The sequence below is a fragment of the Gallinula chloropus genome (assembly GCF_964237585.1).
Source record: "Gallinula chloropus genome assembly, chromosome: 5".
In the NCBI taxonomy this organism is placed as follows: domain Eukaryota; kingdom Metazoa; phylum Chordata; class Aves; order Gruiformes; family Rallidae; genus Gallinula; species Gallinula chloropus.
In genome coordinates this window covers 75,967,705-75,987,659 of record NC_140090.1, presented here as the reverse complement: position 1 = coordinate 75,987,659, position 19,955 = coordinate 75,967,705, and the positions used below count along the sequence as shown (strand labels likewise).

The following is a 19,955-nucleotide window of genomic DNA, read 5'->3' as shown; positions in this document are numbered from 1 at the left end:
GCTTCATTTCGAGTGGTACCTAATTCCACAGTATCATCACTGACTTTAATAACCAACTTTTAAAGCACAGCTTAGCACTTTAACTATACCTCTGGCTTTCCTGCTTAAGAGAAAAAAAAAATGAAGTCGCAGTTCAGTCTGACTCCACCTCCTCTGACCAACGCTGACCAACATGAATCAGGCTCCATTAGCAGCGGGTGACACGTTTGCAAAGGATAGCACCTGTTTAACTTCCTGTAAATGGTGTGGTTTTATGGCTGCAATCTGAATGTCCACACTGCTGTCTTGGCTAACGAGGTGGTTTTGATCAGTTACCTCAGTGGGCTCCAAAGAGAAAGCAGGAAGAGGAAGGCCTCACGCCTCCCGCAGGCCTCATTTCTGGCTTAAATCTGAGAACCTACAGCTGATTTTCCTGCATTTAAGTATTTTTGTTCCATGATGTCAGAGACGTGTCCCCTCAGCTGAAATGTAATGCTGCAGGAGGAATGTGTCCCCGAAGTGAGCTCATAGGAGAATTATGCAGGAGGATGAACTTTCACACCTCTTCTGCTGGAATGCCTGCAATGCTGCTCCAGAAGCTCGGAGCAGCAGAATGGTTACAAGACATTGTGTATACGTACACGGGGGTGCTGGCTATCAAAATGAAACTAAAAGAATCAACTTTCTACCTACAACTAAGCAGACAGCTCACAGTCCAACTGCTATTTCCAAACACTTGTTACAACTTACATGCCATACTGTTAGCAGAGTGACAGTTCCAGATGACTGGTCTCAACCTGCTTCTTAAAACCATGTTTTCAGATGGGTTTAAACACAATTTCCCATCTAAGCTCCTGATTTAGAGTGTAATTCTTTAAGTAACCAATTGCCTTCAGCAGTTACATTAACTTTTTCCTCACACGCTATCAAGTAAAAAAAAAGATTTATACATTTTACAAGTGCAAGTTACAGCAGCTTCTGGAGTCCAGTTGTGACTCGTTCTGCACTGGTCCAACACTGCTGCTTTCATTTGACATAGATGTAGCTGAGTATGTTTTATGTCCCTTGCCTAAGTTTAAGTTACTCATCACTTGGAACAAGCACATGGTATTGCTTAAGCTATTCATAAAATGAGAGGACTAACTCTTCATCACACTGGCTCCACAAATACAAAGTGTGCCTGTAAATTCAGTAGCTGTTTTGCAAAGTCATTAGCCTTTTATTAGCAAGTTAAGATACTGTAACCCACTGCTGTTGTCTTAAAAAACCCGTCATTTCTGTAATGTTAGATTCACTTCTGCTAAATGGTGACTCCCAGGGCACAGGGAGAAAAAAAAAATGGATGAAAAAAGGAAGTGGCAAGCCAAATGCTTCCCTCAATCCACATATGTGATACAGCAATGACAATAAAAGGGAGCAAGTGAATAGAGAAAGACATTTCAGCCTTGATGAGAAAGCATCTGTCAGACTTGAACTACAATGGTGTGCTAGAAGATGTATTTCTATGTTTAGAAGAGTGTATTTGCAACTTATTACTGCCCTTACATTTCCAGCTTATAAAACCACAAGACTAAATTAGGCTTCCATATTATTTTATTTCCCTCTTAAAATATAGCATTGAAGTCCTGCACACATATAAATATCCCTACAGTTTCTTACACACTTTCTATCCATCATTTACTTAAAGTGCCCAACTGTGAACATTAAAAATAAAAACATTACTGTTAAGAGTGGCTACATAGAAGGACTGGTATTCTGACAATGCAGGCCAATGATTTTACAAAAATCACCTGCCAAAGAATACTCTGAACAACATGCATCAATGTTAACCCTGAAGGAGTTGGTTTGGTTGGATTTCTTTTTTCCACTTGGCTGATCTACAAGTTACTAATGTACAGGGTTTATTTTTGAAACATGTCTTTTACATAGTGTAAGAATAAAGGATAAATGCATTACTTTCTGTTTAACTCCCTCTTTCCCCCACAAAGTGTTTACTGTGTCCCAAGCTGCTATGTTGATTAAAAACCAGTTGAAAAGAGCTCTGGAAATGCATGCAACTTAAAATTCACTTAAACACACTTTAAGTTATAAAGTCTGAGAGGTTTTAATTTCAGCATGGGGCTACGGTTCAGTTGGATTATTGGATGTGTTTGTCGTGGTGGTGAGATTGGTAAACACTTCTTCCTTGGTTTCAGGCTGATGTCTTTCCATTTTGGTTTCCTCTTTAGCATCTTTATTACTGGTATCTCCCTTGCTCTTGACTACCACAGGTTCAATCTCCATGATTTCCTGTGGTGGCTTAGGCTCTGGCAAATTTGGCTGAAGTCCATCGACTTGAACTGGTTCTGGGACATCTTCTGCTTTCTGTTCAAGTCTTTCCAAAATGTTCTGGACCTTCCTTACACCATCTCTCCTGGCCTGGCGCACATCCGCACGACCCTCAGGGTCCACTGAGTCTAGGGCTAGCAACTCTTTGGTCAAATACTCTTCAATCATCAAGTATTTTTTGTCAGTTTTCTTGCCTTCAAAGGTGTTGACTGCCTGCTCAAGCATTTGTACTTTCTCCAGAATTGCCTCTACTTTCAAAACACCAGGATGCTTTTGAGGTTCTCCTGTTTCCATTGTCTTCGGTGTCGCCACTTCTTCAGGAGGCGGCCTTTCCTGTGGGGGAACAATCTTAGCTGGGCAGGGGACCTTTTTGTCAGCTTTCTCTGCCATGGCTGGAGGCTTCTGGGGTGGTAGTTTAGGATCCGGTTCTTGGTGGGTGACCTGAATTGGAATATACGTTGGTGGCACCTCAGTTTGTGGTGGTGGGGCTGTCTTGTTTTCAGGTTTGATTTCAGGTGGTGGGGGTGGTCTTGGTGGCTCTTGAGGTCTTGGTGGCTCTTGAGGTCTTGGTGGCTCTTGAGGTGGGACTTGTTGCTGAGAAACCTGGTGAGGCAAGGCAAGTTTGTGTTGAGATACAATGAACAATGCTCATTTTCCTCTGAAGAACTAGTAACATCCAATTTTTTGTACTTCCAGAAGTACAGTTTACACAAACCAGATCATTCCTCCTGTGCAGTGCCAAATTTTACTCTTCAGATTAAAAAAAAAGCACAATGCTGAAGAGTTCAGTTATTGTTTTCAAGCTATTGCAGATTACAAGCACTAGTAGACTCAAATTAAACTTCAACCCACCAAACCCTGCCCATGCCCACTACAATCAGCCCTACAAGCAGTTATGTAAGATGTAGGACCTTAGAGCCCTCACCCAACTTCAGTAAGGAAGACCTGTTGCAGCTGACTGTGTCACTGAGAAGTGGCATTTCTTGAAATCTTTGCCGAGTTTTAATCACATTTTGGGCTATTCTCATCCCATTCCTGTTTTCAGGGCATTTTTCTTGCTAGCACCTATTTTTACTGATTTTATCTTCAGAGTATTTACATGCAGAGGTTACTATTTCAATCTTACTACGCTGTAGCAACTAGAGACAACCCTTGGGATTACTGCAGCTCTAATGGGCTACACATCAGGAATCTCTTGAAATGGAGATGAGTTTTGAAATCTTGGCAGAACAATGGAATTTGCAAAAATCTTCATTTTCCTTCCCCTGCCACCCCCTTCACTCATTTGTAGACACACAAGAGTGATTTTGGAAAGGTACTAGATCCAACTCTCATGGACTTAGATGACTGAAGTAAAGTGTTGGTAAAAATGAACAAAATTTGCTTAGGGAGCCCGAATTCTCATCTGTAGAAGTAAATTAGCAACATAACCTAGAATATGCTGTGAAATTCAAAGTCTTCCCTGTAACTCTAACCTAATTCTGCTCCTGCCATTTTCAGTGTGAAACCTCTCCAGAGCAAATCACGGCCCATTTTCCTTCACATGTAGTTGTCAAAATCCAGGTAGTCTTTAACTGGAGTTTTATTAAGAGTTTCAACATGGACAGAGCATCATGTTCTATGAGCAAGAGTGTGATTCACGCAGGAAGCGTAAATAAGAAGCTCTAAGACCAGATTTTGCTGATCCTCTTTCTCCACAACTGAAATTACTTTGCGCATCTGATGCTACCCTAAATGGCTTGAGACACCAACGAGGTGTATTTACAGAGATGCCACAAATCCCAGGGACCTGATTTTCCTCTCACAAACATAATGCAACATCAGTGACCTCAGTGTAATTACACCCAATTACACTCTGATGAGAGGAAAATCAAATCCTGGGTTAAATCATGCTCCAGCGATCCAAACACTCCACACTCCTGATAGGTGGTGGCAAGGAGCTTGAGGCTGGTGTGTTATCTGGGCATCTCCAGATTTAAATGCAGAAATGGAGGCTGCTTCACATGTTTTCAAGTCCCTGTGAGGATGAGTCACGCTGAACAAAACACCTGGCAGGTGATTCTACGTACCTGGGGTCTGTCTACAACTGTCTGCACTCGGATGGGAGCTGGGGACTGGATCTGGGTGGTGACTCTGGCTGGTGAGCTCTCGCGGCTCGACGAGCCTCTCTGGGAGACCCTGAAGGGAGACTGCGCTCGCGTGGCCATGGGCTCCCTCTCCTCCGGTTGGATTTTGTGGAACACCGGTTGGTGGGCTTGGTATTCGCTCTGCTGGGCAGGGTAGTGTGTCTTCTGTGCCTGATGGTACACCGGCGTGGGCTGCCGTTGGATGTTTTCATGGATCACGGGGATTGGAATATAACCGCGAGGAAGCTGATGGCTTCCTGCGTTGGGTCTGCCCGAGGACTGAGGGGAAACCGTTGGAGAATCAGGAGCTCCAGGAGATTGAGGCTACCACAAAAAAACCAAAAAGAAAACCCATTATTAAATTTTATCCAGTTTTATTCTCATTTCCAAAGAGAAGAGGAGGAGACGGTCATAAAAACTGAACTCATTTCCTGCACGCTCAGGATCCACTTCCTTGTTTTTTTTGGCCAAGGGCCTGGCTAGACAAGCCACAGAAGTTGTGAGAGTGCAGAGAGTGCATCATTATAACAAGTAGAAACCTGAGTAACAGCATTCCCTGCCCTCAAACGAGCAGGGAGTGGATGCTCAGTCAGAATGTTTGCAGCTTTTGCACAGCTGTTCCTGTCTAAACCTGTTAAATTTGAGGCAAACTGAAGTTAAGCAAACAAATTATATGCTGGAGACAAAACCAAAGGCCCAGCAGAGGCACACAGCATTCAGGCTTCTGATCCCGGTCACACTAACAGGTTATATTTATTTTGGTGGAGGTGTTTGGTGTTTAAAGCATGTAATTTGGTAGCCAGCTCTTGCGATGCACATACAGCTCACGCCCCCTACCCCCCCTCCCCAAGCCCTCCCAACACCTTGCCCCGTGGCACCAGCAGGCAGAGCAGTACTAGCTTAGACCTGCTGTTAGCAGGAGCACGCACTGGGCTCGTCACAGAATCCAGTTCCTGGCACGTTCCAGGCTGTGGGGCTGCAGTTTGGGAAGGCAGCTGGGTCTGCTCACTGCTCCCTCCCTCCTCCTGCTATGCCAAGCCATCGCCTTACCCACTCTGCACCAAATCCAGCAGCTCTCAGGCTATTAAATGAGTGGAACTGGTCAGAGAAGAGGGGAAAAATTATTTCCTGATGGGTTTGTTACTCAGCTCAGTGAAAGGCCAGGTCGTATTGGAGCTGGCAGAGGAGAGGGCAGGGCACCACCTGCACAAGAGGAGGGCAGGCAAGGAAGGGGAACAAGACCCTCTTTCAGTGCTGGCAAGCTGCTCAGCTGCCCATGAAACAACCACCTTAAGTAAGTGCTGGTTTGTACTGTAGTACCCATCACTGCCACTACTGGTGGCCTCATCTCACAGGGTTTGAAGGCACAATGACAGGCTTGGGGCAGCTGATACCCACAATGTGCTGCCCAAGCTTGTAACAACAACTTCTAAGGTCCTCAGCAGTTCTCAGAGGACTCCAGTAAGAGTACAAGTACTCTGCATACAAGGCAAAGTGTATTCCCAACCATGCAGCACTGGAGAAGGAAAATCTGAGTCTCCTGTCCTGGCACTGCACGGACAAGGCATTATTAGTTGTGTAGGCTGAGAAACCTGCTAACAGAATTTTAATTACATTGTTCAGGCTTCAAACAGCTTTCCAAGCCACCACTGCTGAATTACAGACCCCAAGATATATTTTCAGCTTGGTGAAGGCTGAATTTCCTGCTGATCTTACTTGGAATAAAATGAGGCTGATATTTCCATACATTACAAGAATACCAATGCTCCTAATTCTCCAGGGAGAACAAACAAACCAAAATCCCACCTTCTGAAAGGCGAAGCAATCAGGGTGATGGGTTGTTTGGGTTTTGATGTTTGGGGTTTTTTATATAAAAAAAAAAAAGAGTTGATAGTTTGAAAGCATTTTAAACATGCTGCTGAATGACAAAAATGCTTTACAATTCATTTTTGAAGCTGTGTACATGTAAATCTGTACACTTAATACAGCTGACACATTGAATTGGAAAGCAAGAAGAGAAAAATCACAGCAGCACCACTTCTAAAATGGCCTGGGCTGTTAGCTCACTGGGTGGTTGGGGCTTTTTTTTTTCCTCTCTCTTATTTTGTCCTCTTTGGTTTCTGACTCCTGGTGCAGAACAGAAGAGCCTTGCCTGCATCCTCTGCTTGTGGGGTACAACCTCTATTTATAGCAACCCTCCCCTGCTGCTGGACCTGCTCTGCCCAGAGCCACCCCCTCCCATTCTCCAGAAGCCGCTCCCACACATTTGTTTCTGCAGAATCATTCCAGACCAGGAGCAGGTGATGGCTAGAAAAACCCTTACACACTTACACTGCCATGACTGTGCACTTTTGCCTTTTCACGCTCAGGGAAGTCCTGGGAAAACACAATCTTGTGGCAAGTTTGGCTTTCTGAAGGGTAAGCCAGCCCTGTGACATTCAGGTCACAAATGCTGCAAAGACCAAGGCAAACACACCCCAGCAATACCGACAAGTTACCTCGGGTCCGTGTGTGGCCGGCGCTTGGGCTGCTGCAGCTGCCGTTGTCTGTCCAGGCTGTTTATCTGCCTGGGAAGCCTCCGCGGGTCCCCTTGGAGGGGACTCGGGGATGGCATAGCCCCCCCTTAGAGGCGGCTGTGCCTGCAGCGTGGTCGGCACGGCTTCCGTCTTGTATCGCTGCAGGCCGGGCTGTGGAGCAGAGAAGCAGGGGTGCTGCTGCCTGCCATCGATGCCCTCGTGGATGACGGGAATAGGGATGTAGCCAGCCCGGAGCTTGGGGTACACCACGCTTCCTTCTCTGGCTAGGGGCTGCTTGGGGCTATCCCGAGATGGACCGTTTGCAGACGACTGGCCTTCCTGGAAGTTAAAAAAAACAGGAGATAGCGCTTGTTGGTAGCTCAGCTCAGTAGACCTGCTGAGGAAAGGCTGCCCTAAAGCAGCAGCAGCCGTGTGTGAGAAGTGCAGACCCTCTTGGGTCTGTGCAGGTGGCTAACAGCAGGTGCCAACGCTCCAGACCTGCAGGTGAGGGGAGGGAACGAGCTAAAAAATATACCTATGTACGAGTGTGTCACCCCCACATCTCCATCATCAGCTCAGCATTTAAAACACTTGCCTAATTACAACAAAGTTTCTTACTCAGCATACATCACTTGCTTCTAGACACCAGCTCAGCCCTTCAGAGAGCTCCTCCACAGAAGTGGTGGGAGGGGGAGACCAGAGACATTCCCTCTGCACCTCTCAGAGCCCACCCAGTGCTACAGGCAACATCTGAAAAGACACTTTCAAGAAAGCCTAACCCCATCAGAAGCACAATGCTTGTTGGGACTGTTCCTCCTACCAGTTAGTTACCCAAGGAGTTACTACTGATGCTGTGTACCAAAGAATATATATACTCTCAGCTACAGGGAAGCTCCGGTTCAGTGAACACTGAGGAAGAGCAGAGGGGGAGACAGGGCAGCATAATGAAGAGGAAAACACTGAAAAGCAAGATAAAATAAATCCCTGCATTGCCCGAGTGTGCTCACTGGACAATGTCAAAGCTCTGGCAAGGGTGGAAGTGGTTTGTACTAAGAGCCCTCACAAGTCCTCTAGTAAGTTCTTCCTGCATCGGTCGTTCTATTTTGAGGCCCCGCGAGGGCCAAGTTCCAGATGTATCTCTAAGTCAGATCATGTAACAAGCACCTCTGTCATTCAGAGGGTAATGTCATTATTCAGTAAGAGGAGAATTTAATAAGGGGACATATGGTGCAAGTGTTGGAAACCCTATTTTTAAAGGGGTGTTTAAGCAGCAGAAATATTTGATGTCACTCCTGTACACATTAACATATGAATCCATGAAGAATTAACTGTTGTACCAACCAGACTGTGAGTGTTCTTCCTATTCAGCAGTATCCCCTTAAAAAGTAATTTCTGAGAATTTCTGTAAGCAAGGAAACTGCAAGAGGATAAAGGCTATTATTGAGGAAAGCTAATACAATAAAGATAACAAGTACTGAAGTGAACAAGTTCAAAGTCAGAGCCCCGCTGCTGCATTTCCTTTCAGTCATTAAAGAAAAGCCTCCACGAACAAAGGAAAAGGAAAAAACCAGCAATCTGAGAGAGGCACAGAGGAGAGCCAGGCCTAGAAAGTTCGCACAGACAAGTAATTGGAAGTTGGCTTTTGCAGTTGCAGAACAAGGATGAGCTCATGCCAAGGTCTGCACCAGGATCCGCTGCCGACAGATGAGTCATTTCAAAACTCACCCTACCAGGAAGCCACGCTGCCCAGCCGACGCAGGCTGTCTAGGGGCTTCAGGCCCCCCAAGGACCACCCAAGCAGGTGCCAGTTCACCTTCTCCCAGCACAACCCCAATGCCTGCAGCACTGGGGCAGCCATCTCTCCCGGGATCTGGAAGGACACAACACAATTCCCCCAGCAAACTGCGCTCGCCGGCAAAAATAAACGCTGAGGTGTGCTCAGCTAGCAACAATGCGAGCTCACGTCAGAGCCAGCGTCTGCAGGGCCAGCCGAGCCGAGCAGGCGGCCGGGCAGGGAGGGAGTGATGATTCCACAGGCGGAGGAAGCACCGCGCCGCTCGGTGTGTTCTGTGCCCGGCACGCACCAGCTGCTCGGCACAGCGATGGAGGGAGCAGGCTGAGGGTGCAACCCGAGAGCTCGCAGCCAGCCACCCCCCCCCCCCCCCACCTCCAGGCATGGCTCCCACGGCTATAAAAAGGAGATTCACTCACTTCCAGCCCTGACGGACTCTCCCCGGGAAAGGTCGGTGCTGGGATGGGTTTTAGGAGCTGGGTGGGCCAGCAGCGCCTACAGATGCACTGACAGCAGGAGGCTCTTGGCCACACGTGCTCCACCACACCTGGGGGGACCACAGCCTGCACCAAGGGATTAGCTGCCAGCTCCTCTCTTGGCCATTTAGGGGTCTGCAATGCCCTGAACTGTTCCTTGTGCGGATAAGCCCCTCACACTTCTGCTGTAATCCCTGCCAAGGCTGCAACACAGGCAGTGTCCCACCACCCCAAGAGCCTGACCACAGACTTCTCCTCCTCTGTCTACCTTGTCAGAACGTTGAGGCTGCCCTCGAACTATCTCAGCAACCTCAAAAATCTGCCCCTGCAATTTAAGCCCTGGTAAGAAATACAACAGCAGCAGCCCAACCCCTGGACTGCTTCATCAAACATGACAGTTGGTGTCTGAAGTGAAGCTTTAATACTTTAAAATTTAAACACTGGCCACTCTAAGAACTACAGCAATCCCTCCTTTATTCTTACAGCTTCAGAAAGCCTATGCTGCTCCTGTACAAAGTTAGTATTTCCAGTTGGTCCTTTGCTCCAGACCTTTCCCCCCTCCCCGTAGTCACTCACTAATCACAGAGGACTTTTCCACGTCTGTGTGTGCCTCAACAGTGCAGGTGTATCACAGTAGTCCTCAGTAAAGAACAAATGCAGCATCCCTTTTTATCCCTCACCAGTGGCAGCTCTGAGGCTGTTACACCAGATGTAGGGAAGTTGCTCCCACCACAACTCCCCTTCCTGATCCACATCATTCCCCTCAAACCTTAATATTTAACTCTGCCAACAGCACCTTACGTTAGGCTGCTTGTATCATCACATCCCTAACACTCCTTCTTTCTTGTTCCCTTTCTCCCCACTATGAACATGCTGATCCGTGTGCTCCAAAGCACCCTGGGCTGCAGAAGAACCTCTGCAGCACCAGGACCAGAGCCCACCAAGCCCTTGGGTTCAGGCAGACAGCTGCAAGTGGTTCAGGCTCGGTTTAGTGTGGATCCAGCACAACAGCGAGTGTGTGGGGATCCCAATACCCCCCCAAACAGGCTTCTGGCTTATGCAGTTGTGTTTTGTGCAAGGAAACCTGTGCTTCCAGCCTGGGCAAACAGGTTCTAGAAGGCTTCATGAGAAGCTCAGGTGTGCCTGGGGATGATGAGGGAAGGAGGAGGATGGAAAACTCATCATAATGCTACAGAGATTTGTGGAGTCCCTCTAAACACTCCCAACTCCTGAATTTCACAACTCATCAGGACACCACCAATGTCCATGTTTGATCTCCATTCACTCTCTAACAAATACAAGTTTTGCTTGTTATGTCAACAAACACCTGAAAGAGACCAGAGCTCCCATTTAGCACAGATCTGCACAGATGCATGACCAACACAGGAATGAAACTCCTTAGCCCATCTTCTCCCCAGATCAAGTATAGAACAGGAACCCAAATCCCATTTCTGCATTTTAAAAAAAAAAATGAAGTTAATTTCTTTTTTTGACCTTATCATTGCGTACAACTACCTGAAAGGGTGTAGAGAGATGGGTGATGGTCTCTTCAGCCAGGTGACAGGAGATGGGACAAGGGGAAATGGCCTCAAGCTGCACCAGGGCAGGGTCAGAGCAGATGTTAGGAAAAAAATTCTCACTGAAAGAGTTGTTGGGGTGTGGAACAAGCTGCCCAGGGAGGGGGGTTGAGTCACCATCCCTGGATGTGTTTAACAGACAGGTAGAGGAGGTACTTAGGGATATGGTTTAGCATAGGACAGGAACAATTGGACTCAATGATTTTAAATGTCTTTTCCAACCTTGTGATTCTGTGATTCTCTTGCCCTCATCCAAGGAAGCAAGTACTTTGACAATAAAATTGTGAGTAATTGTGAACAACAGAGTATCAGTCGATTTTCCTAGAAGTAGCTGCAGGAATCCCACTTGTGATCCCACACAGAATCCCCCCAAAAAAGAAGGGAACATAAAAATGGGGCAAAAAAAAGTTTCCCTTAAGCAGCTGAGAAATGTTGACACCAGTCCTGACCTACACTACAGGTATCCTGAAGCACCACCAGAAACTCAGACTCAATCTGCCATTCCCAGAGATGCTGAGCAAGTGTAGAGGAGCCATCACCACCTGGGCAAAGAAGAGGGGAAAACATGGAAAAGCATGTCTGTGTTGGGAACAAGCTGCAAGGACAGCTGAGCTGAACTGGGAGAGCTGCTCAGGAGGTATGACATCGCTCCCACCTCTCGGCACGGGACGAGGCCACGCGTTTCTGTTGTGAGGCCATCACCATGATAAATAAAGGTGCAGCCAGCACAAGTTGTGCAACTGGAAAAAACACTTCATACCCCCACATCCTACTTTTGGCTTCCCATGGGAAGGGTACGGTCAGGAGTGACGCCAAAGTCCTCCAACTTGCTCGGATTTTAAGCGACTTCTGACCCAGTGTGCCATTGGAATAGGGCAAAAAGTGACAGCAAGAGAGGGAAAAAAAGCCAACCTTGCAGCAAAACTCTGTCCAGAGTGGATAATGGCTCAAGTCCCGACTGCTCAAGTGTTATTCCAGGCTGACACACAAAAACCTGCAAGTTCAGTCACCACTGCTGCCAGCCAATGGCCTCTGGAGTCATCCCGATGGCTGCACCGACAGCACGGAGCCCGTCAGACTGTTCTGCATGCACAGCAGATCGCTTTAACAGTCGGATCGAACTTGGAATCCCTTTGGAGACTGCCTGCAGAGTGCAGTTGTCACTCCCCTTGCACTAGAAGGGTCTATGGGAAAAGCAGCTGCCAAGGAAGCTTTGCTGCCATCCCGCTCCTGCACTGTTCTAGCCCTGTACTGGTTATTATTTACAGTACAATTTCTGAGCTCCCTGAAGCATGTGAGTACTACACACACAGGGAACACCTCTGCGGCTCCCGCAGAAGCAGCACTGCAAATGTTTACGTCCCACTTGTTTTGTAAATAATATCTAGTGAAGGAGACACAGATTTTACCAACATTACAGAGAGGTGAAGCATCCCTTCCTGTATGCAAACAGAAAGTCTGCTGACCTCTGTATGGTTCTGAGCTTCGAAGCTGGTGCTGTAGTGAGTCATGCAAATAAACGTCTTCTGGTTGCTCGAGCTACTGGGAAAATGCCATCAACTCACAGAATCTGACTTGGGAGGGCACTGCCCACTACTTCAAGCCTGGATCCTGTATCTTTAGGAAGATAGGCAGTAGTATGACGGCTCTTTCAATGGAGTGACTGAAATACAACTGAGTTCTCTTTGTACATAGTCAGATCTGTTTTTTCATTAGAAATTGCCATGAATAACCACAAAAAGTCATCAGAACCTAATATTCAAGTTTAAGAGTGGTACACCAATTTCATTTACCAAAAAAACCCCACACTATTTTCTGTCATGGAAAGGCAAAACCTTCATCATTCCAACTGGATTCCATATCCACTTGGATCTTACTTTTGGCCAGACCTTCCCCCCCCCTCCTTTCTCTGTTGGCATCCAGTAGGTAAATCAACACTACTGCACTAGCTTTGCTACCGATAGAAATCAGCACACCCAAGTACTTCTTACTAAGGAGTTTCCTAACAGCACTTTGTGTTGTAGTATATTAATAGCACAACATATTCATACCATTGTTACCGTAACACATCGATACCTCCCGGAGAACTACGCGAGTGGGAAGGCAGAGTGATCTGCTCTCAACGCTGACCCCCACCTTCCCCCCAGCTGCCCTGCTTCAGCCACTGAAGAGTTTCACATTTGCACTCTTTGACTCACCGTTTGTGCTTAAATATACACACTGAGCACAGAGGCATCTGAGCAAGGTATCATTAGCTAATGACTGCAGGGACCCATGAATAAGCACGGTCGCATGAGCTGTCTCCGTAGAACGTTGTGTGGGTCACATCATGTAACCCATTTATGCTCCAAGCTGCTTTTGATGTTTTACTTGAGTGCTGAGTTTTATGTCCCAGCATACAGATGTGTAGGGAAACGGGCCTTTTGTTCTCTCTCCTAATTACCCTGTAGTGTAGCACAAGTATTACATTAACATACGCTCCAACTGATGAAGCGCAATGATGTCATTAGAAATAAACACAGGCAATTAGAAACTGAAGGAGAAATCAAATCCCAATCTGTCTGGAACGGAGCCCCTTAGTCTGTCGGTTATCTTGCTGACCAATCCCCTGTCAGGAACTAGAACTGGGCTTTGATCACCAAGATGATTCTGTCTCAGGCTCAGGTGCCTTGGTGCTGACATGACGACACTTGCCCTTTTTGCCTGCAAGTGGAAGTTGGCCCACACACAGAAGACATCCCATGGGCCAAACTGAACACGTTCAGAGAAAGAAGCAACAAATACTACATAGAGTAAAGCGCGAAGGAGACTCCACGCCCCCTGGGCAGCCATCAGCTGCAAAGGACAGGTTAAAGAAAAGCCCTTTAGAACACTAACAGGTAAGTCCTTGTCACAGGTGATGAGGATGACATCCTTCACTCAGTTATTTCTGCCTAACCCCTGCTTACGTAAGGAGAGGGAGGTCAACCCATTGCTTTCCTGCCATTAGCTGTGAGCCAGAAATTTGGAATGTGGAAGAAACAAAAAGCTTCAAAAATTAGTGAAATGAGGTTGCATTAAAAAGAGTAAGTGGCTAGAAACTGCAAGGTATCCTCAGGGTCTACATTTTCATCCAAATTTCATTTTGCATGCAGCAGTTTCCTGATTTCACTTCCTTTCCCAACACCATAAAAACACTCACTCCCTATTTATCAGCGATGAGGTTTGGCATCAGCTGCTTTAAGAACGTGCTACCTGACCTGCTGGGTGATGTCAGACCAAGTCGCTTCGCAACTCCAGGTCTCATTTTCCAAGAAGGAAAAATGAAAAGAACCAAACCAACAGCTTCTGCAAGGTGTTTGAAGATAATAGCATTTTTCATCTATAAATTAGCATTTATAATTAGCCTAGTTTGTGCAAACAAAGCATTTCTTCCATTTCGTGTTTAACTTGTCATGAAGGGAGGGGAAGGCAGAGACAGCCCTTACCCAGACACTGCTACTGTCCACATGCCCCAAAGTGTATTGGGCTGTTCCAGCCTGGTCATGGTTCTGGTGAGAGCAATTCTAGTTTTGCCACGTGGTTAGGGAGAAGTCCTGCCTGTGTGTACACTCCAAGTGTTAAAAATAACAACTCGTAGGTAAGAACGCTGCCACCTGGCCCAAGCATTCCTCCCTTCTTCCCATCAAAGGTACACTGTGTACACAGTTCTGTTAACACAACCATGCTAGACCTTCCTCATTTTTCCTCTCACATGACTGCTCAGACTTCAAGCATCATTTCCCCGTGTACCTTTCTCTTCTTTACCACTGGATCCATCCCTTGTTTTCAGACTCATTGGGATCTCCACAGCTTAATGCCTTGCTTACCATGTTCTATCAAGGAGGGCTTTAAGTAACTACACAAAGCAGCTTCAGGGAATCAGGACAAAGCTCGAACATGACCCCCCAAAAATCCCCTACTGATAGTTATATCATGTTAGGCCTTTTATACACAGCATGTCTCCAATCTATGAACCTGTGCCAGAATGAACATCAGCATAAGTACTGTAAAAACCACGTCAGGTAAGAGAGCTAAATCATTACCTAGTCTCACATTCCCTTCCACTGACATAAGCCACTGCAAAAGCCGCTGGGTTTCAGAGGCTGTATTGAACTTTCAGTGCAATTTCTAATTTGGGCTACCAAGAATTTTTCAGTCAACTGGAGCGTGAGAAGTCAGCGCTCCAAAATAAGTTCACGGCTAAAGAGATGGGAATCGAGTGACTTAAGGCTTATTTGGGGAAGCAGAGGGGAAAGGGGTGCAACAGGCACGAAGGGCGAGGGTGGCAACTTAGGTGTAGTTAGTAGCTCCTCAGCTCCCAACACTGCCACTGGTACAAGGGTAAGACAAGGGTAAGACGGCTCCTTCCTTTGTTTAGGCCTATTGTCACGCCAATAAACATCACTTTATAGCTGCTTCCAGACTTTGTGGCTGGTACAGCTTCTCTCCCAAACCTAAGGCACAATGGAGCGATCGATCACTGTGATATTGGTTCTGTGAAGCTCAGCACAGTCGATTCCTTCGGACTATTTTTAGTTCAGTATTTCCCTTTGGGTTGACTGCTTGTGGAAACAACACATGGGAGGGGCATGAATAAACACTTACACAAGCCCTGCTTCTGGTTTCTTCTTGAAACATAATCTGTTCTTATCAAACCTTTGGGGAATACCAAGTAATCAACATTGTAAGACAACCTTGCAGCAAGTACGGTGAGCTGTGATGGCACTGAGTTAACACAGAACATACTAACACTGGATAAGCATAGGAAACGAGTCATTCTACCAAAGAGAAGATAGGAAGAAGAGTGACATTGCTAGTAAACACTTTTTTAAGTAAAAGAGTGCACATACATGCTTCATGATGTGGACTGTACCTCGATCTTTGAATGTCTTGCTATTAACTAATAAAGACTTGAAAGAAAGTCATAAATCTGCCACGAGGTTTTGTTAATAAATGTCATTCAGTCATTTGCAAAGTCATGGCTTATTTCTCCCTGGAGATTTTCTGTTCTCAGGAAGGTCTCCCTAGTCCAGCTTTGTATCACCACGATTCCACACCAGTAGCAGAGTTAAACCCGCAGGGGAAGGACACCCATCCTTCACGTGGGTTAAAACAAAAAGGTCAGATGGAACGAGGACATGAGAGCGTGAGATCTGAATTGATGAATTCATCTAAAATGCAGAGTTATAAGCAAAATCAAGGTCTAGTTCCACTGGTTTAAAATGGCTCTGTCACAGGTTGAAACTTTCCAGCACCATTTCTCAATGTACCTGGTGATGCATAGGGCACAGCCAGTGCAGTTATGCTGATGTGAAGCCTAAAAGGAGCGAGGAGACCAAGATCAATCCTTTGGGGCAAGTGTGGCTTCATTATCAATACTGCATCAGCTATATTGCTTGGCTGGAAAAGCTGTTAGCTGTGCTCCACTTCCTGCCCACTTACAGCCTCAGACTATTTCCTTGCCTAGGTCTCTTCAGAAAAAGGAATGGAATATTGGTTGAGAATAGAATATTGGTCAGAGAATATTGGTAGACACAGTGTAAGGCCTATTTATAGATCATCATAAAGGTGATAGAAATATTTGCTAGTTTCACTGGCTGATTTCAATGAAGGCAAGACAGCAATGAAGGCAACACAAGTCTGACCTTTGTATAACCATCCTTGAAAAAGCACATGAACTCTGGCACACAGTCTTTGCAATTCTCAGATCAGTTCTAAAAACCCCAAGTTCTCTTGACCTAGACTAAGAATGAAGGAAATCAGAAAGCTTCTCATATCTAGTCTCTCATCTAGCCTGTGTCTGTAATTTTATCCTTCCTCCTTGTTCAGGTTAAAAAATACACTACAGCCTAATGCCTTAAAAAACTGCTGCTGAATTTGAAGCTCAATGGCAGCGAGTAGTCTGTCTTCTTTGGTGCTGTCTAGCTAAGAAAATGTTACTTAGGAAGGGAAAATACTTTCCTTGGGCCTGATTCTGAGGGGGTTTCATTTTATTTTTTTCTAGTATCACCCACCCTTGTGCAATACACCAGTAGCTAAAAAACTATTTCAGAAGCTGTCCAGTAATTCCAGCAGATGTTCTTTGCTCAAGGCTCTGACAAATGTCTGCAAGAGATCAGTTACACACTACTCCTAGCACTATAATCTGGAAGGATTTCGCCTTCAACGACATTAGGCAGGAACTCCCAGAAATCCCCAGTTTTCCATATTCATCTCTGGAAGCACATCTCTCCTCTCTCAGTGAGCAATCCCCAAGCTGCTCATGGCTTCCCCGTAAGCCACTGGAAAGCAGGTGCGACTTTCCCTGCAGTAAAAGGAGAGTATCCGCAACGACCCTGGCAAGCCAACAGAAGAGGCACTTCTCATCACCGCAGATTTCACGTCAGATAGGGGTGAGGATTGGTTTTGTTTCAGGCACCCTCTCCAGCAGAGCAGGGATCCAGCGGAGTACTTCAAACCCTGCTTTCACCAATTATCAAAAGCAGCTTAAACGGGCCCTTCCCGCTAAATGGGTTAGTGTCAAGTGGCATTTCCATAACAAACGCCTTGGAGTAAACAGCGCACTTCTCTCGAGTACGTTTCAGCCTTACAAAACCCCTACTATTTATTCTTTTTATTGCCTAACAGGCAGCGCTACCGGGTACCTCACTCTCCCAGGAATGATGCTGCCTGCAAAAGAGGAGTTAAAACGCTTTTCTCCTGTGCCTGCCTCAATATTCATCCTGTTAAATTGTATTTCCCCAAGACCTCTGTGCATCACCACTCGCTTTATCTCGGTCCTGTGCAGGTCGGGTTGAACCAGCCCTGAAGAAGCTGGAGAGGGGTTGAACCTGACACAGCAAAGCACGTCCCTTTCAACACCGGGCTGCTCTCCCAGGCAGGGCTTTCGCTCACGGTCTGCGCTCACAAACTCGGCAACTGCTATTTTAAGAAGCATTAAGTTCTTAAAATAATAACACTTATAGAGTGCTTTGATCCTCGCACTTTATGTAAGGCTGCAGGAGGAGAACGAGTCGCAACAGGGCAGCTGAAGGGACGTTCCGGGGACCGCACCTCCCCTCCTGCCCTGTGGGTCGCTACCTTCCGCACACACACGCGACGCTGGGGCTCCTGCTCAGAGAGGAGCCCACCAGCCATCTCCTCACAGCCCCCAGCTCCCTCCCCGAGGCGCGCTGAGCCGGGTATTGCCCGAGCCGGGGCCGCCCCGGCCCCTCCCCGGCGGCAGCCGGCACCGGGCTCCCGGCCAGCCGCCCCCGCCGCCGGCCGCGGGGCTCCGCGCCCGGGTTAGGTGGAGGGAGACACCCCCCCCCACCCCACTCCCTCCGCCTCCCCGCCATCCCCATCCAGGCGCCTAAGCCCAAGCCAGCCCGTCCCGGCCGAGCCCGGGGTAAAGCGATGCTGTTCGCAGGGAAGCACACCGAAATCCCGGGGGAATCGTTTTCCCACCGGGCAACTTCTACTTCGGCTCAAGTTTCCAGCACTTTCTGCCGACGGCCATGGCACGGCGAGAATACCAGTCAAAGGGCTGCATTCCCTAAAGAGGCTGCGTTCCCCAAAACCGAGATAATTCGACCCTAAGGGGCCGTTCCGGAGGGCCCCGACACAATCACGACCTCGCTCTCCCCTCCGCGCCTCTCCTTCCATGGACATATTTGGACTAAGACACGGCTTTTCCCTCAGCGTGCTGAAGGACAAAACCAGACCCGACAGCTACCGGCAGAGTTCGTGACCGGGAAAAAACAAGGAAAAAAGGAAAAAAAAACCCGAAACCAAAGGAAAACAAAACTTGACAAGTAAAAGTCCGGGTTGGGTTTCGTCATCTTTCTTTAAGGGCGTTCGTTGTTGGACTGCTCACAGCTGAAAAACAGATCAGGGTTCGCCTCTGCCCTGGCAGGCCGGCCGGACTCTACCGACTTTAAATAAACATCACAGGGCCGGGGTATCAAATGATTTAATGCACAAAAAAGGGACTGCAGTGCGTCAGAGACAAAAGGCAGCTCCTGCCCTCGCCGCACCGCCATCGCTGGGGGAGCCCCCGGCCACCCCCCACCCCCCCCGACCTTCCCCCCTCCCCACTTCCCCGCGGGCCGCCCCCTCGCCCCGCCGGGCCGGGACACGGAGCCGCCCGCCGTACCTGCGCGGCCGCCGCCCGCACTCGCGGGTCGCTCCAGGTAGTGGTGCGGCTGTTGTGATCCACGAAGAAGGGCCAACCCGTCTGCGGGTCGATCTTGATCTCCCAACCGGGGGGCAGCGGCTCGGCGCTGCCCTCCATCTGCGGCGGCGGCGGGGTCTGCGCGGCGGCGCTCATGGCGGGCCGAGGCCGGGCAGGGCCGTACCGTACCGTACCGCGTCGTGCCGTGTGTCCAGTGCCGGGCGGGGGCGCCGGACCGGCGCCTTTATCCGCCGCGGGGCGGGGGGGGGGGCGGAGGCGCCGGGCTGGAAGTGTCTGGAAACGACGGCGCGGGGGGCGGCGGCGGAGGAGGGCCGAGGGACGGGGGAGGGACGCGGAGGAGGAGAGAGGCGGAGGAGCCGGCCGGCCGGCTGGAAACTTCTGGTCGCCTCCAGCACGGCCCGGCCGACCCTCGGGTTACGGGGCGCGTCTCTTTGGGGCCGCCCCGAGCGCTGCAGCCCGGCCCCGCGGGGCACCGGGCGCGGACCCGGACGGGCGTCCCCGGTTCATTCGGGCGAGCGGCAGCCCGCTCCGCGGGGCCGCACCGGGACAGCGCTCCGGGAGAGGCTCCGGAACGCGCGGGGGAAAGTAAGTGTCCAGCGTGGGGCTGCTTCGCTGCGCTGCCCGGTGCCTGCCGCCGCCCTGGGTCTGGCCCCGCAGCCCGCACGCTGGGCAGCCGGCGGCCTCGGAGCATCCCCGGCCCTCCCGCAGGCTCAGCGCGTCCTTTTTGCGGGGGCACGATCGCCCCTGAACTCTGTCCTGCTGCCCTGTGTCCTGAGCCAAAGCTCCTCCCAAAAGCTCTGTGCATCCTGACTGGTAATTCGAGGTTATAGTTGACAAATAAAACCAACGCGGCTTCCCAAATGAAGGCGTGGGCAGGAGTTGTCTCGCAGATTCGGCTGCTTTGAATTTACCCAGCTCTTTGCAAGTATGTGTCTGGGTCCTCAGCTTCACCTAGAAATGCGTCCAA

General features: G+C 48.5%; 1 protein-coding gene across 1 annotated transcript; it reads right to left on the bottom strand.

Annotated features, from left to right (window-relative positions):
* Positions 1-1,564: 1,564 nt before the first annotated feature.
* On the bottom strand, positions 1,565-19,169 carry BAG3 (BAG cochaperone 3). Its single transcript, XM_084264496.1, has 4 exons — positions 18,950-19,169; positions 6,932-7,288; positions 4,377-4,757; positions 1,565-2,910 (listed from the first exon to the last, which is right to left on the bottom strand). The coding sequence occupies exons 1-4, from the start codon at positions 19,121-19,123 to the stop codon at positions 2,101-2,103; spliced, it is 1,722 nt and encodes a 573-aa protein (XP_084120622.1). The 5' UTR covers positions 19,124-19,169; the 3' UTR covers positions 1,565-2,100.
* Between the last annotated feature and the right edge of the window lie 786 nt (positions 19,170-19,955).

What these genes read in the sequence shown, in the direction of transcription:
- BAG3 (XM_084264496.1), bottom strand. Translation starts at nt 19,123, where the DNA reads ATGAGCGCCGCCGCGCAGACCCCGCCGCCGCCGCAGATGGAGGGCAGC. An exon ending in TGCGGGCGGCGGCCGCGCAG is followed by an intron (nt 7,289 to 18,949) that starts GTACGGCGGGCG and finishes TTTAACTTCCAG; the next exon opens with GAAGGCCAGTCGTCTGCAAA. An exon ending in CGGCCACACACGGACCCGAG is followed by an intron (nt 4,758 to 6,931) that starts GTAACTTGTCGG and finishes TTTTTGTGGTAG; the next exon opens with CCTCAATCTCCTGGAGCTCC.